The sequence below is a fragment of the Sordaria macrospora genome, chromosome 1 (genome assembly GCF_033870435.1).
Source record: "Sordaria macrospora chromosome 1, complete sequence".
In the NCBI taxonomy this organism is placed as follows: Eukaryota; Fungi; Ascomycota; class Sordariomycetes; order Sordariales; family Sordariaceae; genus Sordaria; species Sordaria macrospora.
In genome coordinates, this window is record NC_089371.1 from 8,707,683 (window position 1) to 8,731,737 (window position 24,055).

General features: G+C 52.0%; 5 protein-coding genes across 5 annotated transcripts; 3 read left to right on the plus strand and 2 right to left on the minus strand.

Moving 5' to 3' along the window:
- Nucleotides 1-1,374: 1,374 nt before the first annotated feature.
- SMAC4_04808 (uncharacterized protein) lies at nucleotides 1,375-2,584 on the plus strand (the record flags this gene model as incomplete). The annotated part of the gene is made up of 2 exons (XM_003347457.2): nucleotides 1,375-2,314; nucleotides 2,372-2,584. Exons 1-2 carry the CDS (start codon nucleotides 1,607-1,609, stop codon nucleotides 2,582-2,584), a joined length of 921 nt encoding a protein of 306 aa, XP_003347505.1. The 5' UTR covers nucleotides 1,375-1,606.
- A 114-nt stretch (nucleotides 2,585-2,698) lies between these two features.
- Nucleotides 2,699-3,606, minus strand: SMAC4_04809 (uncharacterized protein; the record flags this gene model as incomplete). Its single annotated transcript, XM_003347458.2, has 2 exons — nucleotides 2,699-2,842; nucleotides 2,917-3,606. 2 exons carry the CDS (start codon nucleotides 3,604-3,606, stop codon nucleotides 2,699-2,701), a joined length of 834 nt encoding a protein of 277 aa, XP_003347506.2.
- Nucleotides 3,607-8,266: 4,660 nt separating this feature from the next.
- Nucleotides 8,267-10,970, plus strand: SMAC4_04810 (uncharacterized protein). The gene is made up of 3 exons (XM_066090185.1): nucleotides 8,267-9,068; nucleotides 9,138-9,310; nucleotides 9,375-10,970. Exons 1-3 carry the CDS (start codon nucleotides 8,964-8,966, stop codon nucleotides 10,663-10,665), a joined length of 1,569 nt encoding a protein of 522 aa, XP_065945911.1. The 5' UTR covers nucleotides 8,267-8,963; the 3' UTR covers nucleotides 10,666-10,970.
- Nucleotides 10,971-11,175: 205 nt separating this feature from the next.
- SMAC4_04811 (uncharacterized protein) lies at nucleotides 11,176-14,079 on the minus strand (the record flags this gene model as incomplete). The annotated part of the gene is made up of 2 exons (XM_003347460.2): nucleotides 13,561-14,079; nucleotides 11,176-13,111 (listed from the first exon to the last, which is right to left on the minus strand). Exon 2 carries the CDS (start codon nucleotides 13,078-13,080, stop codon nucleotides 11,176-11,178), a length of 1,905 nt encoding a protein of 634 aa, XP_003347508.2. The 5' UTR covers nucleotides 13,081-13,111; nucleotides 13,561-14,079.
- Nucleotides 14,080-15,162: 1,083 nt separating this feature from the next.
- SMAC4_04812 (uncharacterized protein) lies at nucleotides 15,163-16,662 on the plus strand (the record flags this gene model as incomplete). Its single annotated transcript, XM_066090186.1, has 1 exon — nucleotides 15,163-16,662. The coding sequence occupies one exon, from the start codon at nucleotides 15,163-15,165 to the stop codon at nucleotides 16,660-16,662; it is 1,500 nt and encodes a 499-aa protein (XP_065945912.1).
- Between the last annotated feature and the right edge of the window lie 7,393 nt (nucleotides 16,663-24,055).

Sequence of the window (24,055 nt, forward strand, 5' to 3'; positions counted from 1 at the left end):
CAAGCTGGGTCTCCCTGCGCCAGTCATCCTTCTGCCACTATAGGTGGTCTGTTCATAAACCAAAACCTTCAACCTGTCGAGTAGTCAGCTCAGGCTTGAGGAAGAATGGCCCGATGAACCGGGAAAGCTCGAGAGACAAACATGGAGCAAAATGATGACGGTGCTAGATGAGCTTCATCACAGATACCGCCGGCTCAGATTACCTGAGCTCTAGTTTCCTGCATTCCCTAATGCTCGCCGATCGCCACTCGGAGTGCTTAATCCATTCTTTCGCGACTGGACTATGTCCGACGTGAGCGTGCTCTTAAGTGTCCACTTGTATGAGGTTGTAGACAATCGAGAATGCCTCTTGTTTTCCTAGTAGATAACAATGGCGATGATGATGGCGATGATGATGGCGATGATGATGATGATGATGCCAAAGATGATGATACCGAAGATGATGATGATGATACCAAAGACGACAGAAAATTCCAAGGAAAACCAGACTGAAGCAACCTGAACTGGGTTCGTGAACAGAATTCTCCAGAAATCTCAGTCTGGTCGCCAACGTGAAAAAAGTCGTGGAAAGCGCTCCTCGCCAAAACCAGTCATTCCATGCCCGCGGGGAAGAGCAACCACGACGTTGAGTTTTACAGGAGGTACGACTTGTACCTTCCCTCCTTCAACCTCGACAAATGATTTCCACTCACGACATCATGATGCGAGATTCCACTGGACGGGACACAGATGAAAAAGGGAAGGAACAAAATGGGGAGCGGAATGAGACATTCTGAGGGAAGACATCGCGAAGTTCTTGTCAAGTTCAATCCCATCATCGCCAGATAGAGAGCAGAAAAGCCGGCCCTTGATCTCCCCAAATTCTCGGCGTCGTGTTGTTTCGATAATCTGCCAGCGTGTAATGAGCGGCAATCCTTCAATTGATCTAGAAGCCCAACAAGAACAACGATTCCAGAATATTTATGATCAAGATACTCGAAATGGAAGATGGTGACTTAACGAACTTGAAGAAATAGAGAAAGAGAGAAAGAAAGAACGTCCAACGTCAAAGGTCTGTTAAGACTGAGTGATGTCCCGACACCCAGGCATCACGTTACGCCAAGCAAGCGTAAACACAAGGGTTAGGGTCCAACGTGACTGTGACGTAAGGTGACAAGTGAGGTGGTCCGAGTCCCCTCTCGCGGTCTCGCCCGTTCTGTCAGGTCATTTTTAGCAAGAGCAAGAGCATTGGACGGGAGGCACAAGATGGGATCACGAGCTTCGTTTCTTTCTTCCCTTCCATCAGGTCTCGATTGATTCCAATTGATGGAGTATAAAAACTGATGATACCCTCTCTTGAGTCCATCTTGTGGTTCTGAAAATTCTCCTTCGACAACTCAATTCACAAAAGTGTCACTAGCGCAACCGGACAACGATAGTGGAGCCAAGCAACAAAGGTTCCATGTGAATCACATCACGACATCACAAAGTTCACATCTTTTTCACTTGATCATCTTCACAAATCTCACAAATTTCCATGTAAGTGTGTTTTTTTTTGTCCATTCCAGTTAGGAACCCAAACAAGACCGCTAACTCAATCCCCAGCTCACTTCGACACACCTCAAAAATGGCCGACACCTTCGTCTCCGACTTCCACGTCCGCTCCCAAGCGGGCGAACCCTGCGCCGCCGTCTCGGTCCGCAACCTCTCCACAAACCTGTACGCCGCCTCGGACGCCTGGGGTCGCAAATGCGTCGCCGCTCCCCAGCCATGCCTCATCTCCGCCGAAGTCCACTTCAAGCAACCCTTCGGGACCGCGGCCGCCAACGACCAGCTGGGCGCCGACACGGTGCACTACGGCAACCTGAGCAAGGCGATTCTGGAGCGGATGAAACGGTTCACTGTTCCGAGGGAGGATCTTCTCCAGAGTAACGGCGGCGACAGCAACTTCACGCTGGCGTACGTCATCCATGATCTGTGGGTTGGACTGACGGGGTGGGCCCACTTTGGGTCAGTGAAGGAGGAGGAGAAGCCGTTTCTTGATATCTCGACGGTCAAGTTCCTGAGCCTCACGGTGACGCTTCCCAAGGCGTCTTTACTGGGTGACGGCGTGAGCATGACGTGCAGCCAGTTCTTCAAGAATGGACCGGGCGAGAAGATGAGGGAGAATCTTATCAGTGCGTCGCTGAAGATTTATAACCTCAGGGTGCCGACGTTGGTGGGTGTGAATCCCCATGAGAGAAAGGCCAAGCAGTTTGTTACGACGAGCGTGAATGTGGAGAGGTATTTCCGCATGGATGATTATTACCCGGAGCTGGAGGGTGTTGTTGTCAAGGTTGGTATCCATCCCTGTGAATACAGTTCTTTCAGACAGCGCTAACAAAATCACTAGGCCCTTGAAGAATCCTCCTACGAGACCCTTGAAGCTCTCGGTGCTCATCTGGCTGAAAAGCTGCTTGAGCCGGATCACATGAAAGACCACTCAAAGTGGCAGGTACACATTCAGATGGAGAAGCCCACCGCAGTGCCTCTTGCCGACTGCCCGATTGTCGAGGTGCGAGCCGGTTACGGCTTTCCTGCGCCCGGAAGGCCAAATGCCAGCTAGATATTTGAGGTTCTCACATGACAGCGGTTCTTGCGAGTTTATTCCATAGTCGATGGTTTTTGACGCTACTTGTTTGCGCTGGTTGTTGAAAAGGTGGGCGGGTTCTTTTATTCGTTATTTCGTCTGTATGATACCAAGGGGGACATCACCGTTCGTGATCTCCTTCACAAACTCGGGGTCTGGGTCAAATAGCATGACGTGGAAATGTTCCACGGCTTTTACCGACTTGATGTGAGCCCAGTTCTTGAACCAGATGATCTGTTTTTCATTATTAGTCTCCATTCACAATCCACAGTCAACATCACGGCGGAGAAAGAAGGACAAAAACTTACATGTTCCTCAGGTACCTTCCCCCCAAAAGTCATCTTAACATACTCATCAATCTCTCCCCTCGCCTCATCCGTCAAATCCCCCGTCGCAGGATCATCCTCCAGCTCAAACTTTGTCCACACCACAAGGTGAACAATCCTCTCATCGATCCCATAAGGCCAATCATTCCATAAAATCTTGACATCCCCCCTCTCTTCACAACCCTCGTAGAATCCCGTTCCCTTAGCCACCACCGGCCCCGGCCACTCCCATTTGAGTCGTCTCGTAAGTATAAACTCCTTAACCCCCCCTTTCCACTCCTGTTTTATGTTGTAACAAAACTCCAAATACCGCCACATATCCGCCGGCGTTCTCTGAAAATCTGCCAGCTTGTTTTCTCGCACGCGCTGGACTACTTCCGGCCAGGTATCGAGCTTATACAAATGGTTGGGGGTGCTGATGGTGATGAGGTCTTTAGGTGGGAGGACGGTGCGGAGGAGGAAGGGAGGGCATTCTTTGCTTGATGAAGAAAATGAGGCATGGGATGGGTGGTATATAGAAGAGGGAGGGGCGTTGATTTGCCAGTAGTTGTATGGGATCTTGGAGGTCGGGTTTTGTTTCGGCGTCGGGGTCGAGGTCGAGGTCGAGGTCGAGGATGTCGGGTGATTCTCCTGGTTTGGGTTTAGAGGTTGGAGGGGGGTTAGACTTCCCATTGTTAATGTTGATGTGTTGATGTGTTGATGTGTTGATGTGTTGATGTGTTGATGTGTTGATGTGTTAATGTGTTAATGTGTTGGTTTGTTGTTGGTTTGTTGTAGTGAGGTACTGGTTGGTGATTGAGGAGAATGGGAGGAGTGCGAATGAATTTGGATTAGGAAAGATTTAAGTACCTGTGCATATCAACTGATAAGAAAGTGCCAAAAGTACCTTATGGAGTGAGGGAGTGACGGTGAAGCACGGAAGGAGTCAGGAGTGTGGTTATGAAATCAGGAGGTTTGCCAAGACCGGGGGGTCCGGCCGGCAGTGCTTGCCGTTGGCCGGAGGTAAGACGGAACGTTTCCGAACGTTTAACGGATCAACCACTGCGGGACTTGCCAATTGGCTTCAGTCCACTATATAGACCGTCAACAGGTTTGCTGGTTGAGGTAGAAAATGATTCTTTTCTCTGATGGCTAATAGTCGGACCTGCTGGGTCAACCAATGGATTTGTTTGATAAACAGATATGTTTGCCTTGCGAGGCAGGAGGTCTCGATGGAAGGCAGATAAGCCAGGCATCGATTCAGCTTCCAGACCGTTTCAACAAGACGTTGGCTTTGATCCCAAATAATGGCACCATGTGAGTGTAGTTAACTCGGCCCGTTAGCCAGGTCCGTGCTGAGCAAACGTAAAGTTGAGAAAACCATTATCGATCATCAAGAAAGAGGCGTGATCCATGAAGCCCAGCTGGATTAATCATGACAGTCCGACTACTTCCGACTTCAGTAATCGATGAGCGATGTTTGATACGGTGTTGTGGCTGATCCAGCCGCCTCCTCGTCAGCTGAATAAGCCAACGACAGCCAAAAAGGCAGCCGAAGTCACCAAGCTTCATATCCTTTTCAGTCTTTCCCGCTCATGATCGACATATCTTGACAGCGCCGTCTGTTCCAAGCGCTACTGTATCTTCATGTACCTTGTGAAGATCCATTGGTAACCGTGCCAACCCCACTGCCGAGAGCAAGAGAGTTCCTTGACAAGTCGACACAAGCCGCTTCAGCCCTGTAGAATCTGGATCCTTTCTGACCTGCCTCTTCTGAAGACGCAAGGTTCCTCGTTGGGTCGAGGTATCCGTGGTCACTGCTTGATTTGGCAGACAGGCAAGCCCCTTCCAGGAGATATCTCCGAGGGTGGTGGTTCTTTATCAGATTAGGAGGTTGGGCTGTGATAGTCTTACAAGGCTGATGCTGAGCGGCACTGAGAGGAAGCGAAGATACAACAGAGCAACTCCCACGAATTGAGTAGCTGGATTTTATGATGGGTGATTTTGAGATAAAAGCAAAACTAGCAGCAAACGTGAGGCCATGTTTGCAGATATTGCCGGTATCACACATGGTCTTTCTGGGTGTTGCGTTCTCAGTTGCGCAAGCCTCGTCCAGCCTCATATGAGATGATAGACGCTTCAGCTCAGCCGTATGATTCGTCCATATGTTTGTATTCAATGTTCAGCTCTAGGCGTCGACATTCGAATGGCTTGCGAGAAACGGATGCCAGCTCGGCCACAATCATTAATCCTGAACCGATGAAGAGTTGAAGGGTTGCTTACAAGCTTATCCATCCCATATCATCCACGTGCTGACATGTTATGAAATTCTCTCCATCTGACAGTGGCTGTGTTGCGGAACCTTCGATTTCCCTTTTCTTCCAAAATCAATACTTGTATGAATCCCTTGTGTTCTTTGGCTCAAAAGCGAGAGACGTCGATGGAGTTGATCAGCTCGCAGAAGACAACTGTCACTCTGCTGACCTCAAAATAGTAGAAAAGTCCCACTTGGGAATGTATGTAAATAACACTAAAATCAGGGGCAAAAGAAACAAACCCATGTGCCAAGACGAACGATTCTCAGTGGTCTAAGACAGATGTGGTCTAACACGGGGAGGGTGGTCATGATCATCATCAGGGACACTATGGTGTGGTCATGGGCGTTGCTTGTTTGCATGGTTGTACAGTCGATCCGTGAACCTTGAAGACTGGACTGAAAAGAGTGAAGCTATCACCGTCAGCCGAGTTGTACCGAAGTGAAATGGGGAGAAGGGGCAGCAGAATGTTATGCTGTTGAGGTTGTAAGTCGTAGGGAAGTACTAGCTTGGAAGGGGGGATGGGACAGGGGTGTTATTGGTTCCGCTGCTTTCCATTTCTCTTGAATGAGCGGGCGGGTCGGGAATCATGAAGATATCCACACTTTCAAATTCACCCCAAATTGCCCCCAATGGACGAATGGGCCGTATCGGTGAGAGAGAGAAACGGCCGTGTAACGAGCCCTTCCACCGTCCTCGCCGTCGAGCGCCTCGCTCCGACATTTGGGATGGGGACTCGGTGTAAGGTACGGAGTAGCAAAACAGCGCGGCTCCCCTTTCCACGTGGGAATCTTGGGGCTAACGAGCGCTGTAGTTACGATTTTCTGGGAGATGCCTGAGCGGCTGACCTGTTCTTGGCGGAGACTGTCATATTAACAACGTCTAGACCTGGTACCCTGTTGTATACGGCGGTGATGGCCTCGTGGTGGTGTAGTGTAGTTGTTGCGGTGGGTGGTGGGTTGCGGTGAGGTGAGAGTATGTTAGCAGCGATTGTATTCGTCGCATGTATTCATTTAGACATGGCCAAAAAAAAGAAGACCAGGGTGGGGCTGTCTGGCCGAACGGAAAAACGGAATCTCAGGAGAAGCATCAGACCTGGAATCCTTTCGCGATGCCGTCAGCCATGGATGTAATGGGAAGAAGGCCCGGTGATGCTGTCGAGAAAGAAAAGTCGAATGAGAGAATATTTCATTTTGGGTTGAAGATTGCAACGTTGGGAGAGAAAAGGAAGAATATTTCCCCTTGGGGTTTGGACTGGAAAGAGCATCTCATGATAGAAAAGTCGTCGTTCGTCGCTTCCACTCTGACGTCTCGCTTAATTTAAGGTCGAGCCGTAATTACCCGTTTCGTGTAAGGGGCATTTGTTCTGTACCACAACGTCAGAACGGCCAGTCGGGCCAACCACCCATCTGCTACTCTGTACACAAACAAACCGCCTATCTCCCGGAACACAGCATAGGCCCAGATGTTGGACTACTGCCGGTGGCGTTTCACTCTTTTTTCTCTTGTGATGTTGTGATATGTATCAGAAGAAGCAAAAGATATTGAAGCCTCTGCTGCATCCGAAGAACATGTTCCGCTGTGGTTCCTGAGTCTGTCAAATTTCCTGGTCATGTCCACCGGAAAGCCCACGGTGGATCTATCGTGATCTCTTGCTGGTCCCACCACCCTGTTTTTAGCTCCCGTCGGGGCTGAAAGCAACATTAGCAGCCCCTCCAAAGAGGCAGCCAAAAGGAAGCTGTAGCCAGAGGTCAGGAACCGCATCGGGGAGGGCTTACGATGGAGGGTGAAGTGGGTGAAGAAGAAGCTGGTGAGCTTTTCCCTTTCCCCCCTAATCCATGAACCGGGGGATGTAGGAGATGGAGCTGGGTCCGTCTCCAGTCTAACCCACGCCAGATAGTTCTCGAAGTATCTTTTTCCGGTCAACGGTCAGACCTCGTCCTGGAAGCTTTTAGGCAGGGAGGTAGAGGTAGGTGGATGGGTGGATGCCCCTATTAGTTAGTACTCTGAACCTAACTCTCGAAAGGGGGAAACGTCAGGGCAACATGGTTGGCAGAAGTCGCAGGTTGGGCAGGAAGCTTAAGCCAAACAAGTTGACCAGTGATCCATCGAGTTTCGACAATGCTCTTTGACTGCTGGCTGGCCGTTTTCTTTTTTTCTTTTTTTTTTTTAAGCCGACGGCGGCGATGCAGCAGCTTGGATGCGTAGGTAGAACTATGCCTTACCCCTGGCTGGCTGTAGGTGGACAGTAACTAAGTGAACCACTTGGCGATCCTCTGCCTTCACACCTCCTTCAACTCCAAACACCCGCCTTTTACTGCAAAACATCTCGCAAAACAACAGCCCAAGAGTCTCAACAAGTTGAGCAAAGACTTCATCAAGGCAGATATTTCTTCAAAAAGGGCTCCGTCTTGCGGATTGGGTTCGGCTGCTTAGGCAGACTGGCAGGTTCCATTCTGACGGTGATGTTGGCATGGAAGTGGAGGCGGGGTTACCCAGGTGTTTATGCCTTGCTCGCTCACTGCTGCAGCAGCTCACCACTGCACCCAACTAAACATTGACGCCAGGGGCAACCCAAGTCCCCGCGTCGGGAAAAGAAAAAGAAGATTCCGAAGTGCAGTCGGGTGTCTGAGATGCCAATGAGTGCCCAATCGTGAAATAAGCAGACAGAAGAAAGCCAAGCTCGAGTTGCACTGCAGTGCTTGTAGGGACAAAATGTTCAAGAGGCCAAACCCTGGTTCGTCTCTTCGTCAAGCAGTCCAATGACGCCACACGGTTGTGTCGGTTGAAGATGAGCCTGGGCCCGATCGGAGGGGTGGTCGAGGGGTGACCCACAGGCTACCTTGCTCAGGTACATGGCTCCCTAACAATTTCCACTCTGGCGCGCCCAAGTACGGGCCCAGTACGAGCCATTACGAGCAGCCACCTAGCTTGGGGTTCCGACTTTCTATGGGCCATGTCATGTTTCCATGAACAAGATAAAAGCATCGAGATCCCCATGCCCACCCTCGAGTTTCTTGAACGTTGTTTTGCTCTATCCTTCATCCTTCTCTCTATCTCTCTCTCCCATCTCGGTCATCACATATTGGAAGTTTAAGCTGTAAGTTACCACGAAACCCTAGGAGACATGGAGACACACGGATGATGGCAGCTTGAGGCTGCTGGCTGCACTTGCAGCTGCCCCTCCTCCTTTTTTCCACCCCTCACCTCCCCCACCCTACTAAACAGACACTACCTCACACCTCCTGGCTGGGTGCTGGCTGCTGGCTGGCAGGGGAACGAACGACTCACGGCAACCTCACCGTTGGTTCGAGTCTCTCTTTCTCCTGATTCCTCCTTCCCCCTTTGGCTTCTCTGACTGGCACAAACTGGGCCGATCCTCAACGTGTCCACCGTCGACAATTGAGCTGTCATTTGCAAAGACGCTAGAGAAAACTGGCGGATCCATTCTGCTATCCAGCCTGCCAGCTTCCATTTCCAGCCAGAGGCCCAGCCGATCTCGACTCCTGGCTGCATTAGTCGATTGGTTTCCATTCATTACGTCAAGAGCGTCCAGGCTAACACACTCCCGCACGTTTCAAAGAATATAGAAAGCTGCTTCCTTCCCACACCAACTTCCTACTACTACTATTACTACTACTACTACTACTACTACTACTTATACCTACTTAATCCTCCAACACGCCGTTCACCATTTCGACCTTCTTTTCCAACGTAATTACACAATTCGACACAATGGCCCAAGCAATCAGGAGCGCCCTCCCCGACCGCCTCAAGCCTTCCAACGGCGACGAGTCCGAGTTCACCCAGAGGCACCATGGCAAGACTAGATCCCACATGGTCAGTATTTTCATTCTTTATTATCCGTTCAACAAGATGACAGTCCAAGCACTAACACCACCCTCAAAGGCTTTCGAGAACACCTCGACAAACATTGCTGCCGCCCAGATGCGCAACCACCTCACAGACCTGGCCGAGACGGTCAAGGACCCCAGCCAGAAGAAGCTCTTTGAGACCGAGATGGACAACTTCTTCTCCCTCTTCCGTCGCTACCTGAACGACAAGGCCAAGGGCAACGAGGTGTACGTTTTCCAGCTATTCTATTCCTGGGGACTGATGACAGATAGCTAACTTTCGTCTCCACAGCACCTGGGACCGCATTGCTCCTCCTGCCCCTCATCAGATCGTCGACTACGAGAGCCTCGCTAACAACGACTCGGTCGGCTTCCTTAACAAGCTTGCCGTCCTCAAGCTCAATGGTGGTCTCGGTACCTCCATGGGTTGCGTCGGCCCCAAGTCCGTCATCGAAGTCCGTGATGGCATGTCTTTCCTCGACATGTCCGTCCGCCAGGTTGAGCACCTCAACCGCACCTATGGCTCCAACGTGCCCATCCTCCTCATGAACTCGTTCAACACCGATGAGGACACTGCTGCCATCATCAAGAAGTACGAGGGCCACAACGTCGACATCCTCACCTTCAACCAGTCCCGCTACCCCAGAATCTTCAAGGACTCCCTCCTCCCCGTCCCCAAGTCCTTTGACTCTGCTCTCCACGACTGGTACCCTCCCGGCCACGGTGACGTTTTCGAGTCTCTCTACAACTCTGGCATTCTCGACAAGCTTATTGAGCGTGGTATCGAGATCATCTTCCTCTCCAACGCCGACAACCTCGGCGCCGTCGTCGATCTCCGCATCCTCCAGCACATGGTTGAGACCGATGCCGAGTACATTATGGAGCTTACCAACAAGACCAAGGCCGATGTCAAGGGTGGTACCATCATCGACTACGATGGCTCCGTCCGTCTCCTCGAGATCGCCCAGGTCCCCAAGGAGCACGTCAACGAGTTCAAGTCCATCAAGAAGTTCAAGTACTTTAACACCAACAATATCTGGATGAACGTCAACGCCATCAAGCGCGTCGTCGAGAACAACGAGCTCGAGCTCGAGATCATTCCCAACGGCAAGACCATCCCCGGCGACAAGAAGGGCGAGTCCGACATCAGCATTCTCCAGCTCGAGACCGCCGTCGGTGCCGCCATCAAGCACTTCAAGAACGCCCACGGTGTCAACGTGCCCCGTCGCCGCTTCTTGCCCGTCAAGACCTGCTCCGATCTCATGCTCGTCAAGTCGGATCTCTACACCGTAAAGCACGGCCAGCTCCAAATGAGCTCTGCCCGCTTCGGTGACGCTCCCCTCATCAAGCTCGGTAACGACTTCAAGAAGGTGTCGGACTTCCAGAAGCGCATCCCCAGCATTCCCAAGATCATCGAGCTTGACCACCTCACCATCACTGGTGCCGTCAACCTCGGCCGTGGCGTCACCCTCAAGGGCACCGTTATTATTGTGGCCACTGAGGGTCAGACCATTGACATTCCTCCCGGATCCATCCTCGAGAACGTTGTCGTCCAGGGTAGCTTGCGCCTCCTTGAGCACTAAACGTTTTTTCTTTCAAACGTTTCTTGTTCAAAATTTTTGATTATCAGCACGTGCCTTACATCATCTGTCTTCTTTGCTTGCTGCACGTACATATGATTAATATACCAATGGATGGATTGATGGATAGTATGGAATAGGGATTCAAATTACTCTTTTGTAATACAGCTGTCTGTCCATAAAAGGACGATGGCTTCAAAAGGAGAGAAAGAAGCATGATGAAGATGGGCGGTAGGATGGGTAGAATTGGGAATGGAGGTTTAGCAGTGATTTTGGCGATAAGAACAAATGCAATGCTGTTATAAAGTACAGACACGTCGATGTCGTGAAGAAAACTAAGATTGTTTGTAGTTCTCGTGAATTAGAGAGGCAGCAGAGCCTTGTTTGTTTTGTACTGTTTTTGTTCCTTTCTGATAATGCAACTGTGACATTATAGAGGCAGACAACTTTGTTGTACTTTGGACCTCTTTGGACCTCCATCCCATGCTCATATGATCTTACAATCTCCTACTCTCACTGCCCTCCTCCACCCTGACTACTCAGCCCCCCTCCCGCTCCCTGGCTACTACTACTCTTCTTCCCCTGACTATTACCACCATCCCCCCTCCCTCCTCCTCCTCCTCCTCCCTGTCCCTGGCTATTTTGGTTCCCACCACCACCACCACCCCCCCTCTCCATATTCTTCGCACAAACAGGACAATACCAAGTCCCATTCGGCTCGCTCTTCAATCCCACACAGCTCCAATGGAACCACTCATAAGGACACTCGTCATTGTCGCACGCCACCATGTCTCCGAACGAAACGTTCTGACATAAGCAGTATTTCCTGTCATCGCCGGCTTCTTCGTCGTCTAGTTCCATTTCCATTTGGTCGTTGTCGTTGTCGTCTAGGTCCATTTCGTCGTCGGATAGATTAGGGTTTTGATGGGTTTGGTTATGACTGTTGGAGTGGATGTTGCGGCCGGAGAGGGAGGGGGAGCGATGCATTTCTTGGAGCTGGTGATGTGTGGAACGGTTGCGGTTGTGGTTAGAAACGGAGTGGGAGTGGGAGCCGGGGGGACCGGGGAGGGAGGTGCGGGGTTGGAAATGTCCTTGACTGTGACCGCCGCCGTTGGAGGCGAGGGAGGAGGAGGGGTGGTGACCTCCTGTGTGGTGTCCGCCGCCGTGGGAGAGGTCGTCTTTGTGGGAGAAGGAGGAGGAGGTGTGATGGTGATGGGAAGCGGAGCGGGAGTGAGAGCCGAGAGGGGTGTTACGGCCTGTTTGACCACTGCCACCACCGCCGATACGACGGTGATCGGTGTCTGAGCCGGAGAGGTTCGAGTCGGCGTCTGAGAGGTCGCTGTCGCCTGTTGAGTTGGCGCGGGAGGTCGAGTTGGGACTGTTCTTTGCTCCGCTACTGGTACCAGTGCCGGCGCGCTTGAGCACGCGGGAGAGGGAGGATTTATGGCCTGAGCTACCTGAGGGACCGTTGGCGGAAGCACCGCCGGGTCCAGTACCGCTGCCGGCGGTGGGCACGCTGCTGCCCTTCTTACGGGAGGCGGCCGAACTACCAGAGGGTACGGACTTGCGACTGGTGCTACCGCCTCCTGAAGCCTTGCCTGTGCCGCGGGGCCCAGCGCTGCCGGCGCGTTGACCACCGCCCGCCGAGGTTGTGGAGGATTTGGGCGTGCCTGGTCCTAGAGAGGAGTGCCGGCCGATTCCGCTTGTTTGTAGGTTTAGACCGCTGTTGGAGCGGACGGCACCCTTGCGCGCGGCGCCGCCTCCTCCTCCTGGCCCGGCAGAGCTCTCGCGGGCACGCTGCTGGTTGAGGATTATAGTCGCGGCGGGCGTGGCGGGCGCTGAGGCCGAGTTGTGCTGCGGGACGTTGCGGAGCTGGTTCGTTCGGCCAGCGCCGCCGCCGTTGGGGCCAGTGCCGCCGTTTGCGAGGCCGTTCAGGGCAGTGGATATGGGGTGGTTCCCGTTGACGGGGCGGAGGACGGTCGGGGTGCTGGTAATGTTGGCGGCGCTGTCGCGAACGAGGGAGGGGAGCTCGTCGGGGTCGGTGAAGCCGGGGTCGCCGCGGTCGTGGAGAATCTTGATCTGCTTGTCGAGGGCGCGGAGATGCTTGTCGAAGGTGTGTTGGAGCTTTCGGGTGAGCTCGAGTTTTTCCTTGGACAGCTGCTCGGCGAGCTCAAAGTTCTTGAGGATGGTGGCGCGGTATTCTTCCTCCTTTGGGTTCGGCTGGAAGCTGCCGTTGGCTTTGATGAATTTCTGGATGCGCTCGTCGTTTTTCTCGATCTCTTTCACCAGCTTGTCGTACTGTCGGTCCTTCTCGGCGATCTCGTCCTGCATGAAGCGGATCTCCTCGGGGAGGTTCTGGGTGTTGTGAATCCATTCGTCGAGGATTATTGATGGGTCGAGCTCGGCGGCTGGCGGCATCTTCCTGACGAAGTCGATGGAGAGGTCGTCTCTAGGCATGATGACTGGTTGTTAACTCGGCGCCTCGAAGAGGCACGCTCTGGGCTGGTGGAAGTAAAAGTTGCGGCGCAAAGGGTCAAGAATTGGAATGATGCGAGTGTCATATAAAGTGGGATGGATGGTAGAGGCAAAGGTCTGATACCCCGCGATCCAGGCGCGACCGAAGTGAATGGGAAAAGTAAGGTAAGTATTAAGGTTCTGTATATATGAGACGGAAGGCGCCTAGGAGCACACAGGATCAAGATGTTGGAAGAAGAAGAAGACGACAAAAGAAACACATGATAGTAGATAGAGATGGAATGACGCAGTTGTATTGTGGATAAGTAAAAGTAAAGTAATCAATTGTAGGCATATGGTTGACACATGAGGAGAAAAAAAAAGGTGAACAGACGGAAAGGCGATTGGTGATTCGCGAGTCAAAAAAAATCCAAGCGGGCTCACCTTGCGACAGAGGAAAATGCAGTGTGATATGGAGACAAGAAGTGGGCGCGCTACCGATGAGGTAACCCCCCTGTCAACCTGTTGGGTAACGACAATGGACAATGGCCACCTTCCAGCGAGCAGAGAGATAAGGTACTCGTCAGGTCTTCCTTTTGGTTCTCAGTTTGTGTGTGAAAAGCAGTTGAGCTGTATGGATGGATGGACTGATGGATAGTTTCTGATGCTTTGTGCTGTGTGTGGTGGGGGAGTTGTCCCGTCGTTCCCGTCGCGACTCCGGGCAGTGGGGGGGAGATGGGCAGAAGGTAGATATAAGGTAGTGGTGATGAGGAAAGTTAGGAAGCAAAAGACGAGAAGCAAGAACCGAGTAGCAAGTGCTTAGGTGAATAATCCAAAAGGCAACACATGCCAGAGTGGGAGAAAAGCGAAGATAGGTAGTGGTGGACAGATTGAAGAAAGAAGTGAGGTTGCCCGGTGTTGGCACACACATACAACTTAAAACAGGACAAGGCAAGGCAAGGCAAGGCAAGGCAAGGCAAGGCAAGGCAAGGCAATGAATGAATGCGTGGACGTGGACGGAACTGGTGGACTGGACTGTTTCTTTGTACCGTAGCCGCGTCGGACCGCCCGTTGGATGTGCAGAGGCAGAGGCAGAGGCAGAGGCAGAGGCAGAGGCAGTAGTGGTGGCACTTTCACACCTCAAGGCATGACACCGCATTCCTGAGCTCCAGAAACTGAGAGACCACACTGCAACACCACGCCGTGCCAGAGTTCCATCCCCTCGCTCTGACTGTTCACAGTTCCTGGCGGTTGGCGGCTTTTGCGGAGGGATCACAGTGGGAGAATGACCAAGGTACGTACCCTCAGCTTGTGGTGATGACAGCCAATCACAACTGCAATCCGGCAGCCCACAATAACGCAACCCGCAATATTTTAACTAGCCCATATCCGGTTAGCCCACCTTTCCAGGCACAAGATCGCCACGCAGAGCAGGTGCGACAAATGCACAAAAAGCGCCAGGAAAAAGCACTGACGCTCGCTGACAGTTCGGGATTCCAGACACACACTCACTGAAAGAGTTGCCCTCGAGCTGCAGTGCTCAACAGGGTTTCGAGGTACGGGGGTACCTAGAGGTAGGTGACAGGGGTCCATGGTTCCTGTCAAAATGGAATTCGAGATCCACGACGCCGGGCAGGCACAACCGCGGGCGTTGACCTTGACACGGTCTCAAGGAAGGAACATTCAAAACACACAAAGGACGCTACAAGAACATCGCATCCCCCAGCGCAGTTGACTGGAGCCCGTGATAGTGCTGCTTTGCTTCTGCATCCCATCATTCCACAATCCCACATTCACATATTGCCCACATCAACAGCATCACGTCTGCAGATCTAGAAGCACAATCGCCGACTCTCACCAAAGTACCTACTCTACAAGGCGACAGACATCACAGACTTGACAAAGATCAAAACATTCTTTTCAACATCACGGAAACATAATCTTTCAGGGTATTCATAGATCCTCCCAAGACGGCGACATAGGGCTTGGACGGAGGACATCGGACCAAACACCACAGCACTCACCATCATCAGCAGCAGCAGCACCATGGACACCCTACAGTCGCTACAATGGAGGCCACCAAAACCAAACTACCTCCCTCACGACATCGAGGTCGATGAGCCCATCGTGGACGTTTACAAACCCCCGATCCCCATGGACAAGGCCAGCGACCGCGAAAATGTCGAGTACTACGCCCACATGAAGCGCATGGCCCAGGAATACAACATCACCCGTCCCAAGGGATACACGGTCTCGTACCACTTCAACCCCGACATGGAGCCTCACCACTTCGGCCTGACCCATCCCATGAAGCCCTTCCGTCTGACCCTCACCAAGAGTCTGGTCACCGCCTACGGCATGAACTTTGCCATGGACAACTACAACACTAGGATAGCAACGTACGAAGAGCTCAACTCGTTCCACACCAACGACTATCTCGACTACCTGCACATGGCGCCGCCCGAGGAGATGCCCCGGGATATCGACAACCCCGACAAGGAAGTCAAGTTCAACCTCGGCGGCTCCGACTGCCCCCTCTTCCACGGCCTCTACGACTACTGTTCCATGTCTGCCGGCAGCTCCCTGGACGCCGCCCGTAAAATCTGCAACAAGCAGTCCGACATTGCCATTGCCTGGGGCGGCGGTCTTCACCACGCCAAAAAGTCCGAGGCCTCGGGCTTCTGCTACATCAACGACATTGTCCTTGCCGTTCTCCAGCTTCTGCGCTGCTACCCACGAGTGCTTTACATCGACATTGACGTCCATCATGGTGACGGCGTAGAGGAGGCTTTCTACAGCACAGACCGTGTCATGACCTGTTCCTTCCACAAGTTCGCCCCCGAGGTCTTCTTCCCTGGCACTGGCGGTCTCGACGACAACGGTCCCAAGTCCGAGCACAATCCGGGTGCGCACCACGCCATCAATGTACCCCTTAACGACGGCATCACCGACGAGCAGTATGGCCACCTCTTCCAGTCCATCATCGGCAAGATCAACGAAAAGTTCCGTCCTTCGGTCATCGCCCTTCAGTGTGGCGCCGACTCGCTCGCCGGCGACCGCCTGGGTAGGTTCAACCTGCAAGTCCAGGGCCATGGTGCCTGCGCAAAGTTTTGCAAAACCTTTGGCATTCCCATGATCATGTTTGGCGGCGGTGGCTACACCCCCCGCAACGTGGCCCGCGCATGGGCCTATGAGACATCGGTCGCCATCGACATTGACGAAAAGATCAACAAGATTATCCCCGAGCACACTCCCTGGCGGAAGCATTTCGTTCAGGAGGAGCTGTTCCCCTCGCTCGAGCAGATTCTAGGTGACCCGCGTGTGAATAGGAACTCGCAGAAGCGGCTTCAGGAAATCATTCAGCATGTACACGAGCAGTTGCGCTTCGTCAATGCCGCCCCCAGCGTGCAGCAGCAGGTGATTCCGCCAGACCTGGGTGGCATCCGGGACGATGTCGAGGACCGCCTCAAAGAAGAAAGCGAGGAGAGGGACGAAGGCCTCAGACGGGACAGGGAGGAAGGCTTGGGTATCAGCGGCGAGTTTTAGGGCAACTTACGAGGAGGCGGTGGAAACGCTAATGTTTCGCACCCCCAGGCTGATTTGCCTCCGTTACCTCCTTGGCCCAACGATAATGACAGACAGTCGATTCTCTTTTACCCTGTTTCACCCATCTTCACCCGTTTACCACAATCTGATTCCGACTCTGTTTCCAACTCTGGTGCCGACTTTGGTCTCAACTCTGGTTCCGACTCTGGTTCCGACTCTGGTTCCGACTCTGGTTCCGACTCTGGTTCCGACTCTGGTTCCGATTCTGATGTCTACCCTCATCTCGACCTTGACCCTCCCATTGATTTCCTCGATGATCCGCCTACATATCAAGAAGCCACACAGGTCGACCCTAACCTGAACGCGCCTACATATGAAGAAGCCGCACAGATCTCCTCCACCCCAAACACGCAGTACAAAAAAGAGTTGCAAGGAAGGCGGGGGAACCTATGCGCAGACTTGGTACTCGCAGACTCGGTACTGCGTGGCAAACGGTTGGAGAAAGTAGATCCCAAAGACTTTGAGCAAAACCCCGACGGTGTAATAGCCGTTGCCCTCGGAGAATTGCGTGGAATGAGAGAGCGAGGGGAGTTGACCAAGGAACAACTGGATGAACAGCACGACATGTGGAAACGCCTCCGTGCTGCTATTAAAACCGGTCGGATTTCGAAAAAGGGCGACCCGATTACAACAGAGGAGTCCATAGAGGTGGAGGCCTTTCTGGACTTTTGGAAAGGCATGGCGGCAAAGGCCCACCGGCGCCAGCAGGAATGCCAACGGGAGCTGCAGGATGTGGAGGAAGCCAAGAAAAGGCTTTGGGAAACCGTGGAAGCTTCCTGCGAAACCGTGTCTCGTATGGACCTGGAAAAGATTCGGGTAGCAGTGGAAGCCGCACAGGCTCTGGCACCTGAAGACGGCCCACCTAAAAGGATCTTTGTGGACACGGAAAATAAGCCACGGAAGCAGCCAGTTAAGCCATCGGAAGAGGAGGGTAAAGAAGGGAATGGATGGGCTAAGAAACTGCAGGGCTTTTTGCAGACTCTAGGGAAAATGCCGGAACTTGAGGAGACGAGCTATCCAAATCCTTTTCAGCTGGAGACCAAGGTGCTAGAGGGTTGGTTTCAGGCAGCGCTGGACATGGATCTTGCCGTGAAGATCTTGAAAGCGAAATGGTCAAGTGTGCAGGCGATTATGGAAAAGAGGGGGGTGGATCCAGCCATGGAGATGCCGAAGTTGTTCAAAGAGGACGATAAAGTGGCACCGGCTAACAAGGTGCATTTGGTTTGGCAGTTCGAAGATTGGGTTGCCAAGAAACTCGATGGTGATCCATCGACGAAGTCAGATCCGGGGACAGGCCGTGTTGTTATAGGCGTGAGTACCAAGAAAGCAGTGGAATGGTTGGAGGAGCAGGTGGATAGGGAAAGGGCTGTTAAAGAGATAATGAACAATTACAAGGTCTTGTTGGCAGATGTACAAAAGGAGCAACAAAAGAGGGGGGTGGATGTGACAGCACAAACGCCTTCAGAACCACCGAAGCAACAGGTCAAGCCAACGGAAAAGAAGGATGAGGGAGGGCATAGGTCATTTGTTACGGTGCATCAGGATTTTTTGCGGTTTGTTGATAGCGTTGGGAAAGCCCCGGGAAGTGAAGGGCCGAGCTTTCGTATACAATTAAACACGAAGACACTCACGGAGTGGCTTCAGGGGGCGCTGCGGATGGACACGTGCTTCAGGAATCTGAAACGGAGATATACAGCTTTGGGAGTGATACGGGAAAGGAGGGGATTACCTCTAATTGGGGACAGGAACGTGCTCTTGAAGGTCATCGACAATAAACCGGTGGCGCTTCCCGATCCGGAGTTTTTGAAGCAGCTCATGATTTGTGATTCAGAACTTGGTGGCGGTTCTATACCGATCAATATACCGATCAAGAAGACAGCTAAAGGGCTAGATAATCGTATCATGAACACTATCGGGGTGGATAGCAAGAAAATGGCAGAATGGCTTCGGGTACAAGTGGCCAGGGAAAAGGATATGTATTGTATGAGAAAGGATTACGAGTATATCATGAAGCAGTCACGCGAGAGTGGGGTAGGTGTGACGGAGCAGGAGGTGACGGATTTTATTAACTGGGGATGGGGGTCGGATGGGACGGGGACGGGGACGGGGACGGGGACGGCGCAGGACGGAAAGAATGAGGATGAGAATTACGACGACGACGAAGAGACCGACGAGGACAACGATGAGAGACTGGAGGATAAGGAGAAGAAGAAGAAGAAGAAGAAGAAGAAAAACAAGCCGAAAAAGAAGCCGAAAAAGAAGAAGACGACGACGACGACGAGGACCGCGGAGGATGAACGGGAGTTTTTAGAAGAGGTCGCCAAGCAGAGAGACAGTTTCGAGGATGCGCTGAAGGACCTCATGACCGAGCACATTGAAGATGGTGACGCTGTTGCGGTGAAGGATTCGGAGGTTGAGCAGGTTGAGAATGTCGAGGAGGAGCAAGACAAGAAGAAGAATGCCGAACAAAACAAAAAGGACGAAGACGAACACGGGGACGATGATGAAAATGCAAAGAACGAGACGGACTCGGAAGAAGACAACGAAGACGACTACGTCGACGAGGCTAACAAGACCGAAGAACAGCAGCAGAAGTCAAACAGGGCTCAGATCAATAAAGCCAAGAAAAAAAGGAGAAGAGAAAGGAAGCAGGAAGCGAGAGAGAAGGCAGAGCAGAAAGAGAAGGAAAGGGAGGCAAGGAGGGAGAAGGAGAGAAAGGTGCAGCAAGCGAGGGAGCAGGAGAAGAGAGAGGCTAGGGAAAGAGAGGAGAAAGCCAAGCGGGAAGAAGAAGAGGAGGAGGAGGAGGCTCAGAAGCGGAGGGAGAGGGAAGAAAAGTTGGCGAGGGCGAGGGAGGCGCAGAAGGCGAGGGAAAAGATGTTCCGGGAGGCGAAGGAGAGAGAGGCGAAGGAGAGAGAGGCCCAGAAGGCGAGGAGGGAAAAGGAAACCGTGGAGGAAGTGGCACGAGAAAAGGAAGAGAGGGAGAAGGAAGACAGGAAGAAGAAAGCTAGGAAGTCGGAGGAGATGGAAAAGAAGGCCAGGGAAAAACAGGCGTTGGATATGGAAGCGCTGGAGATGAAAATTAAGCTAGGGGCAGAGAAACAAAGGGAAAAGGAGGCTGAAGAGAAGAAGGCTGAAGAGAAAGAAGCTCGGGAGAAGGAAGCTCGGGAGAAGGAGGCTGAGGAGAAGGAGGCTGAGGAGAAGAAGGCTCAGGAGCAGAAGGCCCAAGAAGCGAAGGCAAAAGAGTTGCAAAAAGCGACGGAGAAGAAGGACGGAGTCATTGTGACAGAGAAGGAGGTGAAGGAAGAGGCCGGGGCGCCAGAGGAGAGGCAGATCTTGTCTCCAATACCAAAGGTGAAAGAGTCTACAGGGCCAAAGATGTCGGTAGAGCAACAGCAAGGAACTCTGCTGCAGCTAGTCACATCACCACCACCACCGGCCAAGGATCCGATTCCTGATCAAAATCCGGCGTCACAGCAGAACCCCATCACAACTAGCCCGAATCCTCCCCGGCCGATGATGCCATACGCTCCGATGTCTCCGCCCCGTATTCCCCAGCCGATGATGCCATCACTGGGACTGATGCCGCCGCCAGGACTGACGCCGTCGCAGGGACAGATGCCACAACAGAACCCGATCAAACCCCAGATTTCCCAGCCAGCGATGCCAAATCATAATCCTTTCATACTCCAGAGGCCTCGGCCGATACCGTCGCAGGGACAGATGCCACACCAGAACCCGATGACGCCGCAGCTTCCCCGGCCGAAGATTCCCCATCAGAATCCAGTCACTCCTCAGGTTCCTCAACCGGCGATGCCACCGCCGGGACTGGCGTCGTCGCAAGGACAGATCCCACTACCGAATCCGCTCGCACCCCAAAATCCGCTCATACACCAGGCTCCCAGGATGATGCCACCCAAGAATCCGCTCGCACCCCAGATTCCCCAGCCGGCGATGGCCGATCAGAATCCTCTCGCATCCCAGGTTCCCCGCCCGATTCAGCACCAGAATTCAATGCCGTCGCAGGGACACATGTCAAACCAAACTCCCCGGTCAATGCCAAACCAGAATCTGTTCACATCCCCGAATCCCCGGTCGATGATTCCACAACAGAATCCGATCATGTCCCAGAATATGCGCCAGGTCCAAGGCCAGAATCCAATGCCGTGGCAGGGACGGATGACGGGGTCGCCGGGACCAATGCCGTGGCAGGGACAGATACCACACCAGAATCGCCGGGACATGCGATACCGGGAACAGATGCCTCACCAGACTCCCCAGCCGATGCCAGCGGAGCCATTCATTGGCCCGTCGGATGCGGTTCCTTTAATCGTGTTCACACCGGAACAATTCTTGACTAATTGTCACTTGTTGGTCGACATCAGCGTCTGGATGCACAGAGTCCTCTCAGAAGATTACCACCTTGCCAGTCTTCCTCAGCAGTCAAAGCACCGGCTCATCAACAGGGTCAAGGAGGACTTTCAGCTCATGAGAGGCAGGCATCACCCTCATCAGCAGATTCAGTCGCAGAGCCAGATGCCAGCAGAGCTATACATACGTCCGTCAGATGTGGTGGTACCTCTACCTCCTTTAGACGAGTCTCAATTCTTAGCTCAATCTCACCTCTTAACTCAAATCGTCGCGTGGGCTCACAGAGTCATCTCGGAAGATTACCACCTTAACAGACTTCCTCAACATTCGAAGCACCGCCTCCTCATCAGGATCACAGAGTATTACGTTCACTTCATGGAAGGCAGGCATTACCCTCATCAAGAAAACCAAGGACCACCGGAGCGCGAGTAGCATGTGCCTCAGGTTCCCGAGGGAAGACGCCGTCGATCAAGGAGCAACGTCGTTTCTCGGCTGGAAGATATGGCCAGGGTTCAAGAAGAGGGATACTATCGAGGGTCTCAAGGGGGAGGGCGTCAAGAACAACCTCAAGCAGAACATCAAGAACCTATCCAATGGCAACGACCTCCCATGCAACAACCTCCACTGGAAGAACCTCAACGGGGGAAACTTCAGAATGAACCCCAAGGAGAACTTGAAGGGGAAAAAGACCCCCTAACGGAAGAAATCCAATGGGGAGAAGTCCAATGGCAAGCACCTCGACAGCAACCACTTTCACGCGAGTTAAGCCCTCGCGAGCAAAGCCCTGCCGCGGAGCAGGCTGAAGACATAATCACAGAGCTGCTTAAATTGCCTGTTCGAAGGACTTTGCCGTTCTCGCCCCCAAGAACCCTGTCGTTTCCTTCACTCTCTGCAGACAGACACAGGCCCTGGAGCGTTTCTTGGCTAAGGTTTCTTGACAATATGACCCGGCATAAAGAGTTTCGAAGGGAAGAAGCAGAGAGAGCTAAGATTGTTGCATCTCCCGGTATGCGATATTTCCCCACTTCCCTATCTCACATGTTGCCTGTGACTAAATTATTTGACCTAGGCCTAGTTCCAGAATCCGCCCAAGAGGACGATTCAGCGGATGATGACAAGAGTAAAGACGGCGGCGGTTACATTATCATCGTCAACGATAATTGGTATCTCGATGCCAATGGCAACTTCAGGTCACTTGGTGATGGACAACGGCAGAACATTGAGGCCTGGGCAAAAGGTGAAGCTGAACTACTCCCTACCCATGTTGGAGAAGAAGAAGAAGAAGGCCGGAAGCTATTGTCTCGAAGAAGAGGAAGGCTACTGTCGGTTGATGAATCGTTACGTGACGAAATCAGGGACACTTCTTGGCCGGATCCTTGGCCGGAAAATAAGCCCTGGGGCACTCGGCAGACTCGATTAGGGGAAGAAACTCGGGGGGAGGGGGAGGAGGGGCCTCACGAGGAATGACTTCGAGGGGAACCTCGAGAACACCGAAAGAACCTGAACATCAGGGGGGAAACCCTCAGGAGGAGGAAGCTCGAGAGAAACCTCAAGAAGTACCGCAAGAGGAACCCCAGCAGGGTTTAATCGAACAGGATTCATTCGAGGCGAGCCAAGCAATCCTGATGCTCATAGGGGGGCGGTCAATACTCTGCCCAAGACCCTGTCCGAGAAAGCCTGCCCGAAACTAAGAATGAAGCTGAAACCGAAGCCAAACGCCCGACTCGAACTCCAACTCCAACTCCAACTCCAACTCCAACTGTACGATTACCCACGAATGACCCGAGAAAACTGTGATAAGCGGTAGCTAGGGGATGTGCGCAGCGAGCTTTTGTCTGTTTGGTGAGGGTGGTGTGGATGAGATGTGGATGTGATGTGATGAGGGTGGAATGGACCTTTTGTGTTTAGTTTTAGGGACTTGTATTTGTTTACAACGCAGCGTAGATAGTTAGTTCACTACCAGGACCAGCGGTTATCGATATTTGGTTCATGTGGTTTAGGCATAGTTAGGTAGTTAGGTAGTTGAATCGAATGGATAGGCAAATTCCTGTCTGAATTAGGAGCGTTTCCGATCCATGCCCTTGTGTTGTACCAATATGGCTCACGACAAGTACCTACCTAACTGACGTAGCTGAAGAGTGGTGAAATAATAGACTGTAATACAGAAAAAGAAACTTGAGTCATTCATCTGAAGGTCGTTAATTTCAGTCACAATGTAGTGTTTCCCTGGGTTGTTTCCAGTTATCAAGAACGAACTTCATCTGTCAATGCGGATGTCACTAAGAGACAACAAGACGAACAAGACGAACAAGATTTCATCTGTCAATGTCACTAAGAGACAACAAGACGAACAAGACCAACGATCGAAAAAGGAAAATGACATCAGCTTGAGAAATAAGGATGAACTTGCTTGCTATTAGTGCTACAATACTCCAAAGCATACAATGCTGGCTGACGAGATACTATGAATTGTCCATGTCTACACCTTTGATCGCTTCATCTATTTTTCATCCATTTCATCTTTCGTCCATTCTTTTTCACTATCTTGTTTATGGTTTCTCTCTTTCCTCCTTTGTTTCACAAATTACAGTATTCAAGCAATGGTTCAGCAATTTAAGCAACACTTTAGCAACCAGTCGAGGCATAATTTACTACTTTGAAATAGTTCGGCAACAGCCATATGTTATTAAAAATCAAACAGTTCACCAACAGTTGAAGAATGCTTCAGAAACACTTTTTAGCGGCCTTAGGTTTAGCAACACTTTAGAAACCCCTTCCATAACACATTAGCAAACCCTTCAGGAAACGTTCAGCAATACTCCTCCAGTAAGCCTTTAGCAATAGTTCACAAACACTTGAATAACAAACAGTTCAGCAACAGTCCGGCAACAAATCAAGTCCATCTTCGTCAAAATATTCTTAAACGTGGTAATATAAAAACAGTGTTAATGCTATTCGCTGCTCC